Here is a 9,694-nt window from a genome sequence, read left to right as displayed (position 1 = left end):
AAAAATGTATCACTGGTGGTACAGTACAGATTAAACAACAGCAAGTGTCCTAACTAAGAGAGTCTCTTATCACATACTATCTGTGGTAATACGACTTTCTGTCAGAAATTATTTTAAAAAATGCATTATCAAATAATAAATTGGGATCTACTGCACAACCATGGATTTTATCACTGCCATGTAGTGGAAATATTCAGATTTGCCAATTATTTCATGTACAAAATTTTTGCCAATTTTAAGTCAAATAATCATTGCTACTTTTGAGATTAAAAGCACTAAGATTAGAAGCAAAAATCACAGGATGTAAGACAAAAATATTTTAGGTGATATTGAATGGCAGGTTTAAGTAGTTTATCCCAAATATCATCACAATACTGTTAAAATGCTCTTACCTTGCCTGAGCAGAAACCTGTATTATAATAGTGTTCATAATCAAGGGCACAAATTCAGCTACTACATTATGGATGTTGAGTTTGTAGAGCTTTAAAAAAAGAAAAGTATTAGAGAAATTTACAAGTCACATTCGCAGTCAACTTATTTGAGAGCTAATCAGAAAAAAAATGAAGAAATCTCAATGGCTTATTTTTAAGCCATATTTTGATCTCCAAAATACATTACATCCATTTTCACTGATATGTTAGCCATCAGACATTACTCAAGCCATTCAGTAATAAAAACTACCTACATACAAAATACTGGAGTATACTAACCTGATACATAAGAACAACAATAATAGGTAGCTCAGCCAAGACCTTCAGAGATAAAGATCCTCTGGGAATTATAGAATGCTGAAAGAAAGAATACATGTTTTATAAACAGTGTAATTATTAATTCAAAAAAGTATTTGAAATTCATTTTTTAAAGAAACTGCTCTTTTTAGTAGCACTATATTTAGCAATAATATTTAAAAAGCACAAAACCATTTGGTATTATATTAAATAAAAATCCTGTCATTACATCTGCATAGAAAATATCTGAAAAGTTTCAAGCGGCTTCTACAAATAACTCTTTATAACAAAAACAAAAAGAAAACCTATTACATTTACCTGCTCTTATGATTACATATTTACTATGTAATCATACAGACAGTCTCATAGTTAAAGAGCATTTAGAATACTCACTGTTCTCGTTTCACTATCTTCTCGCTCAGGGTTTACTTTCACCACAATTGTTGTAATCATGCCAACCATTTCAGGAGTAGGAACAGTGTTCTCTGGAATCACCTGAGGATTCTCAAAATACCGATTCTACAAGCAAAGAGCAGAAGAAAAATATAATAATGCTAGTAAGAGTCAAAAGGATATTTATCTCATTAGAATGCATCCATATAGTTTTTCCCCACAACTTATTGCAGACAGTTTTTTCTTCTCTGCACGTGACATTTACACTGCAGCATCTACTAGGACTACAGACATATGCTGCAATCTTTCACCCCCGCTACAGCAAGAAGCAGAAAAGCATCCCCAACCAAGGTAGTTCTTTCACTAAAGAAAGCATCCAAACAGATACCCTGTATCGTGAGGAAGAGCAGGCAACGGCCTCCACAGAGATCAAGCACACTGAATAACTCTATCTGCTGGAAAGTACCTCACCTCACTCTTCCCTCAAAAAACCCTCCACATTTGGCTACATGGACACCACTTCCAGTCAACTGATTAGTACTTTATTATACAAGTTTACCTCAGTTTTCTCATACTAGTAACACCATGCTAGAAACAGAACATTTTCTAATTCCAAATCTAAATTTCTCCATTTTTAGATGTATTTTTGTTAAATACTTTTATTAAACCGGTATTTATTTTGTATCACTAGATACAAAAGTAATTATGTTAATATCTTTTAGAGATAAATTAAGAAATAAAAACTAGTTTTCTGACCATAACAAGGGCAATTCAAGAAGTAAAAAGCTTACCACTACTTTTGGAAGTTCCTTGTAAATCTGTTTCACAAAGTCCAAAAAATGATGAATCTAGGAAGGAACAATTCAGTTTACCATGAAGAAATTAAAACAAAGCTAATCACAATTTTAGAATCTCTGTATTAACAGTACAATAACATAAAATCTTTTGTCACTATTGGAGTATATTTTTCATTGTATTTAAAAACAATCTGAAAGTGTTCTATTTCCTTCTGTTCTACCAATATTAATTCAAATTGCACTTGAAAAGAATCCGATTTACTTAACACCTCAAAACAGTTCAAATATAGTATTATTAGAAGTAATTACTATAAACCAACTAAGCCTTCCTAGGAGAAAGTCAAAGAAAGCAACCAAGAGAATAAAAAAAGCAAACTTTCAAATACTCCTTCAAGAGTCACAAGAGAGAAGCAAGGGCATGGGAGCAAAGAGAATCGTAATATTCCTTTTCCAGGGTTTTCCCTTCACAAACTAAAAAGGTATCAATTCTCTTCCCTTCTGTGGGAATTTTATTCCTCAGTCTAATCATATTGCCCATAAACACTTAAAGCAAAAACAACTAGGCTTAACAGCTGAGTTTTTTTCCCCAGGGGTGCTAGCACTACGTAATCCCCTTTTAAAAATTACTTTAAGGTAAAAAAAAATTCAATATATGGTTACCACAACAAGTCAGCCAACATAAAAGGACAGCAGGAAAAAACAAACCAACCCACTTGAACAAAACAACAATTCTGAAGAGCACATCAGTTAAGTTCTATACCATATAGCAAGATTTATGACTTACTTCTTGAGTGATTGCTGGTCGGAACTGTTTGTGCAATTCAATAATTATTCTTAAGCAAATCAGTACATTTTCTTCATTCTCCGTCTGAAAAAAAAGAGAATCTTTAGTAAGCCTACTCCTCCATTCTTCAACTACTTTGTAAGTACTTCAAAACCCTGTAAAATTATATTCCTCTCAGCAAACTGCAAGTGCCTCGTTAATATGAATTTGCATGAGCAAGATGCCTTTCCTTTGATATAACTTTACCTTGCAGCCTTAGAGTATGGCTAAAATTAAATTCACATCTACTGGAACAAAAACCAGAAATTTCAACAAGACTGTACCGTCAGACCTGTTTCTAATGCCCCGCAGAGAGACACAGGTGGGGCTATTTACACACCAAGACACCTCCACATAGGACAAGTTTTTTTCTGTGGGCTTCAAATGACAGTGTTTTCAATTCCAAATAAGAAACAAAATCTCTAAAATAAGGTATCAGCACTTATACAAGCCAGAAAAGTGTTCATGGATGAAACTTTGTCTAGCATGAGAACAGTTCCTTGCATCTCTAAAATCCAAGTTTCTAAAGGGCAGAAGAGAACATGCAGAAAATCTATAGATAGTAAGATATCACACTGGTGATACTCAATAGAACGCCCTTCCACTCTTGCTCGAGAAGCACAGCTATTTAAAATCCTACCCCTAGGAATTTTTGGAGATGAAGAAAGAAGAAAGTCTTTCTGAAAATCTGAAATGGTTTTAAGAGGGAAGAAAAATACCTCTAGAAATCTAAACATCACAGACAGGATATTTTTGGTATGAAGACGAAGATGTTCGTTTGTTGGTATTCTGTGAATTATTTCAAGCACTAGCTTTCGGAGTTGCTGTAAAAATTAAAAAAAAAAAGAAAAAATAAAGATATGATAGAACTTAAAAAGCTCAAAAAACAACAATTGGTTGCAGTATTTTTTTCAGCTTAATGCTTCTGCATGCTTAAAAATATAAAAGCCTTTTACTTCACGCAGACATACGCTTATATACAAACACATAATGCTTCCTACTACCCACATATGTGAAAAAGGCAAATTTAATAAATTTACAGTTGAAAATTGGAAGTTATCCGACTTCTTTTAAGGAACTCAGTTTTAAGTATTTAGTGACATAGATTCAACTTTTCCCTTTCATTCCACAGTAAAGTCAGTTATTTTTAACAATGTGCTGTTTTTCAGTGAGACAGCCAATTCTGTTGCACCTAGTTTTTCCCCCTTTTTCATAGAAGGACAGATTTGCAAAGCTTATAAGTAATATATTTAGAAACTGGGCTTTTTCAATTTCACTCCAATTGACAAATCTATTTTTAACAACAAAGTCTATACATAAATCAGTTCATTAGGTTAATCAAGTACTTCATTGAACAAGTAGTCTGCTGCACACATTGCAAAAGGTAAGAGATGCTCCACACAGTTTACCTGTGCTGGCTTCTCCTGCAGAAACTGAACTTCTCCATCTTGTAGAAAGGTGAGAAATCTAGGGATGATGTGTTCCAGGAATGTAGAATATTGAGGGGATGATGTCACATTCTAATTAAGAACAAAAAGAAAAAAAAACCAAACCCCACCAAAAAATGGGGAGACAAATACAATAGACATTACACAGATGATATTAACTTACATTCAAAAGCCACTATTAAACATTTTCAGTGACTTTTTAATATTCAGTGATTATGCATCTGCTGATGCGCTACAGAGCACTATTAATGAAACAAACAAGTGAATACAAATTAATTTTGTGGTGTTGTGGCGAGGTGGGTGTTAGTCTCTCTTCCAAGTAACTAGCAATAGAATGAGAGGAAATGTCCTCACGTTACGCCAGGGGAGGTTTAGACTAGATATTAGGAAAAATTTCTTTACTGAGAGAGTGGTCAAGCATTGGAACAGGCTGCTCAGGGAGGTGGTAAAGTCACTATCACTGGAAGTGTTCAAAAACCGTGTAGAGGTGGCACTTCGGGATATAGTTTAGTGGGCATGGTGATGTTGGATTGATGGTTGGACTTGATGGTCTTAAAGGTCTTTTCCAACCTTAATGATTCTGTGATTCTGTAATCTCTTTCTTCCAATCCCAAACTGTAATGATTTTTTTTTCCTATTTTAACAGTCACCTCAGAAAATAAAATTAGCATAACATACAGCTATTTTAAATGGGGGGAAAAAAACCAACACTGTGGATGTTCTTAACAAGAAAGATTGACAGGCACACTCAGATTTCATTGCTGTAGAATTCCCAAGACTTTTCATCCACTGTTAATTTGAGATTTGAGTTATTTCTGCAAATATGTGTACATGCATATATCGCCCAAACTGAGCACTACTTTCCGCTGTGAAAACGATCTTGCACTACTATCCACTTCTTGTGGAGCCAGAAGAAATATTAGATGAGCAAGCTTCCTCCATCTGCAATTGCTGCATCTGCCTTACCAACAACAACAACAACAACAACAAAATCTAACTTGGCCACTGAGAAGTTTATTTGAAAACTCAGCTGTAGTTTCTCCACAGCTGTTAGGCAATTCTATGAAGCATCTGTGATATGGAAGCATACTGATCTGTTAATAAAGGTACAGGTAAAAATGCAGCATTCTTTTGAAAAAAATCTATATAGGTATTTCAGGAGTCTTTTCACATTATTCCTTGAGTAACATAAAAGTTACGTAAAGCCACCTCCTTTTATAGATTTCCACTACTATTCTCTACTTAGCAGTAAGATTTCATAACACGCAACCATAATCATATTACAGCAGGCACTGTGCAAACAAAGTTGTTTTTTATGTCAGGGCCTTTCAAGAAAGCAGACAGATGTGGTAAGAAGGGCACAAAAACATTTTAAATACATGTGCTGGTTTTGGCTGGGATAGAGTTAATTTTCTTCATAGTAGCTAGTACGGGGCTGTGGTTTGGATTTGTGCTGAGAACAGCATTGACAATACAGGGATGTTTTCTGCTGAGCAGTGCTTATGCAAGGTCAAGGCCTTTTCTGCTCCTCACCCCACCCCACCAGCGAGGAGGCTGGGGGTGCACAAGAAGCTGGGAGGGGACACAGCTGGGGCAGCTGACCCCAGCTGACCAAAGGGATATCCCGTACCATATGATGTCATGCTCAGCATAAAAACTGGGGGAAGAAGGAGGAAGAGGGGTATGCTTGGAGTGATGGCTTTTGTCTTCCCAAGAAACTGTTACGCGTGATGGAGCCCTGCTGTCCTGGAGACAGCTGAACACCTGCCTGCCCATGGGAAGTGGTGAATTAATTCCTTGCTTTGCTTTGCCTGTGTGTGCAGCTTTTGCTTTGCCTATTAAACGGCCTTTATCTCAATCTGCAAGTTTTCTCACTTTTACTCTTGTAATTCTCTCCCCCATCCCACCCGGATTCTTCTCTTCACCTCAAAGGTCTTCCAAAGAAAGTCTGCCTGTATCTTCTGCTCCACCTCCCCTATAGTCTTTCCAATTCTGAAAGAGTCCTAACCTCCCCAGCTTTATGCCATGAGAATGGTCCTACTTTGAAGGAAGGAAGGAAGGAAAGTTTCCACCAACAAATGAAATGGGTATTGCCAACATTCTTGGAAAGCGGCAAATCCATTCACGGAAAAGTATACCTTCACAAACACAGCCTAAATTTCTGAAAACACTTTCCCAATATCTTTGCTAAACAGCAAAGAGGAGTAAATTAGCAGCACTGTTGATATCTAGGAACTGCTGCTCTGTACCACACAAGAAACTAAAACCCCCAATACTCTAACCAAGTTCAGAATTACGCTGCTGGCACAGAACAGCAGCAGCAATGAAGGTTGATTCTGGAAGCTTTTTCTCCTCTAAAACAGACTGAAATGACAGTGAATACACTCCTGTCTCTCCATTTGGAATCCAGAATCTGTGAAGAAATGAAGAAGGAAAAAATGTCCCCTCAAACAAATAATTTCTGAGAAACAAGATTCAAAATTATCAAATGCTTCCATCCAGAAATTCGTTGAGAAGAGCAATATCCTCTGCTAGTCCAGAACAACATCATAACAACTAGGCCAACAGCTGGCACTATCAAGCCAATAATCATTATGGTGAAGCACCTCAGTTTTAAACCTTACTTCAAGAAGTCCTCCATATTCATCAATTCACATTCAGCTCTACCCCTAACTAGAGAGACACCTAGATCAATAATGAAGCCAACAGAATTTGAATGCTGCAAATTCCAACAAACAGCTAATTAGTGGGGAAAAAAAAATGTATTTTTTCACTGAAAGAAGTGAGAAATAAAATCTGCTGAACTTTATAGCTATTGGAAGCTGAAGTAGGCAATAGAGAAGAGTTAATAAGGAGACTATGGCACCAGAAGAAAAGCAGCCATCTAGCAATCTAGCATAACAACACGCAACAATACTGTCCGCAACCTCCAAAGGAAAAAACGAAACTAAAATTATATTAGTGGTTCCTGTTGCTCCCTCAAGTATTTTCCAACAAACAGAACTGTACTTCAGCATAAGCAAATTCATCAACTCTTTATGTAGGACCATGCACAGAACCAATCAAGTTCCAAGAAAAGAAAGCTACTCCATCTTGAACATTATCAAAACAAATATTGAAAAAGTTTTTCCCTACTGAAGACAAAGCAAAGAGAGTGAACTAAGCCTTCACATTTTAAACAGATCACTAGGCTAAACTGTTAAAACTGTTCTTTTACTCAGATAACAAATTAAGCTGACCTGCCATCTTTGAAACACACAGATACAAAAACTCCACAAGTATATTTTTAGTTAAGTCACTTATCAGTAATGTAAAGTTCTGCTCAGCCCATGTGCACATAGATGCAGAACTGTCACAGACTTCTACTTATTCACTTATACACACTAAGCCAGAATTAAGATTTTTATCGTTTTTTTATAATATAGTTACACTAGCTCTAAATTTATTCAACTACCTTAAGCTGAACTAAACAAAAAAATTCACTGGACAGGAAATTTCACCAATAACTCAGCAACAACCAAAATTGGCCCAGCTTTGCACATCCAGCACCTGCTGGATGTATATTTGCATAAAGCTTACTTAAAAATATCCAAAGACATTAAACAGGACTAGAGCATGTATTTGTTTCCACATCAGGGACTAAGACAGATTACTTCAAATAAAGCAGGTAAGGACAGAATGTGTTATAGTGGTAGCACTTTTTGTTTTAACCGTAACATGACTAAAAAACTAGATAGAGAGGATTACAGTGATTCTAAGATGTTGAATTTATTCCACAAAATATGTTCCCTACAATTCCAGAACAGAACATCTACAATGTTCTCTACAATTCCAGAACAGACACATAGTAACTAAGTATCCAACTGAAGCATAATTTTTGATACCACATGGTTGGTTTAACTTGTGTCTCACTTTTTTTCTGCTGCTCATCTAAACTTTATGGTCCAACACTATGCAAAAGATGTCACTGGAGCTATCTCCACTCCTGATGTCAGATTCTGCATCTGACAACTGCCCCCTCACTTTTTTACTAGGGAACTATTTGGAGGAATCTGAGGGGCCTCTGCTCTGTGAGGGCACAATAACGTATTTGAACTAAACAAAAGAAAGCTTAAAATACAGAGAGTTCATATACTTCAACAAATGGAAGAAAAATCTATTACTTCACCTTTATTTAAATGCTTACTGAATAAAGATCACAGAACGAAAAAGCTAAGTCCAAATGTTGTAATTCTTCGACAACCTGGATAACTCCTAAATACAACCTAAAAGCAATTACTTGTAACAATATAATCATAAGTCACAAGATACTAATATTAATATTTTAACCATATAACATCAGACATCAAACTGACACACATTAAGCACAAGCAAGACCATGATTTCTGGAAGGTTGGGGGTTTTTGGTAGGATTTTGTTGTTTTGTTTTTTATTTACCTCAAAATTCTCACTGACTTCTTGCATCATTTTCAATTTGGTTTCATCAGCTGAAAAATGGAAATTCAAGCAAAAAAATTAAACGTAAAACGGCATCATCAAGGAAAACCCCACGTTCATTGAGCAAAGAAGCAATCAGATCTTATCAGTTTAGCTATCACTGCCCAATTAAAAGGCACACAATTCCCACAAACAACCCTGTCACACAACTGCACACACACACAGCTCGCTCACTTCGGCTCATGCAAATATTACTCATCACTTTGCTTCTTCAAAAATCAAAACTCAAACAAAATTTAAAGTGAATTCATCACACCTTTATCAACTGTCTAAGCAATACTGCAATGTTTGTGAAACGAGCTACTGAACAACTGTAACTTTCAGTAGGAAAAAGTATCTTACGTGTATTGACATCCGTAAGAGCAGCCACAAACTGAAGGTATTTTTTCATCAGAGTGGTTTGGTCCACCACCGTAGGCCCTTGCGCTGAAACGAATGCCATCTTGGAGGAGGAAGGATCAGCTTTCAGTACATAAAATCAAGACCAACACACCTACAAAAAAAATAAAACATTTGTTAGTTTATTGGCTGGTTAACAGCAGTTTTCACATCACCTACACCCATTCTTTTGGCATATCGAAGCGGACGTGTCTTTTCCAAAAACCACAACTGTCACGTTTAGTTAGGCTTACAGTTGTAACGCCTAGCATGTACAGCACTCAATATACCAGCAACACACTTCTGAATAAAGGCGATACAGATGTACATACAAATGATCAGTGGGCTTTTCACACCTCAGCGTAATCATTCGCGTTTTGTTTGGCCTCGTTTCCGCCCGGCGCAGCAGGCCCGGGGATGCTCCCGGCGCCGCACACCTCTTGCGTTGTCTTGGCTGCCGCCCCCCACACTTACACCGCCCTGGGTCGCGCCCCGGCAGGGCTCGCTCCCAGAGGCGCCCCAAGCTGTGCCGCCGCTTGTAAAGAAAACTGAAATCAAATTCAGCTCGAAAGACCAGCGACCTCCCTCCTCACCTCGGCGCTTTCCTGTCAGCTCTCCTCATAGCCCGCT

General features: G+C 36.9%; 1 protein-coding gene across 1 annotated transcript in view; it reads right to left on the bottom strand.

The window, feature by feature from the left end:
* LOC104618391 (transformation/transcription domain-associated protein-like) overlaps positions 1-9,128 on the bottom strand; it is a gene marked incomplete at its 3' end in the record, with an annotated part of 39,984 nt that extends 30,856 nt beyond the window's left edge. Inside the window, exons 1-9 of the mRNA XM_010283970.1 lie at positions 9,029-9,128; positions 8,627-8,676; positions 4,151-4,261; positions 3,461-3,565; positions 2,703-2,786; positions 1,913-1,969; positions 1,122-1,247; positions 711-788; positions 393-481 (exon numbers count right to left, since the gene is read on the bottom strand). Of these exons, the coding sequence (XP_010282272.1) occupies positions 393-481; positions 711-788; positions 1,122-1,247; positions 1,913-1,969; positions 2,703-2,786; positions 3,461-3,565; positions 4,151-4,261; positions 8,627-8,676; positions 9,029-9,128 (800 nt within the window). The remainder of the gene's footprint in view (positions 1-392; positions 482-710; positions 789-1,121; positions 1,248-1,912; positions 1,970-2,702; positions 2,787-3,460; positions 3,566-4,150; positions 4,262-8,626; positions 8,677-9,028) is intronic.
* Between the last annotated feature and the right edge of the window lie 566 nt (positions 9,129-9,694).

Source organism: Phaethon lepturus, unplaced genomic scaffold (genome assembly GCF_000687285.1).
Source record: "Phaethon lepturus isolate BGI_N335 unplaced genomic scaffold, ASM68728v1 scaffold4813, whole genome shotgun sequence".
Taxonomy (NCBI): Eukaryota; Metazoa; Chordata; class Aves; order Phaethontiformes; family Phaethontidae; genus Phaethon; species Phaethon lepturus.
This window is presented reverse-complemented; position numbering and strand designations above follow the sequence as displayed.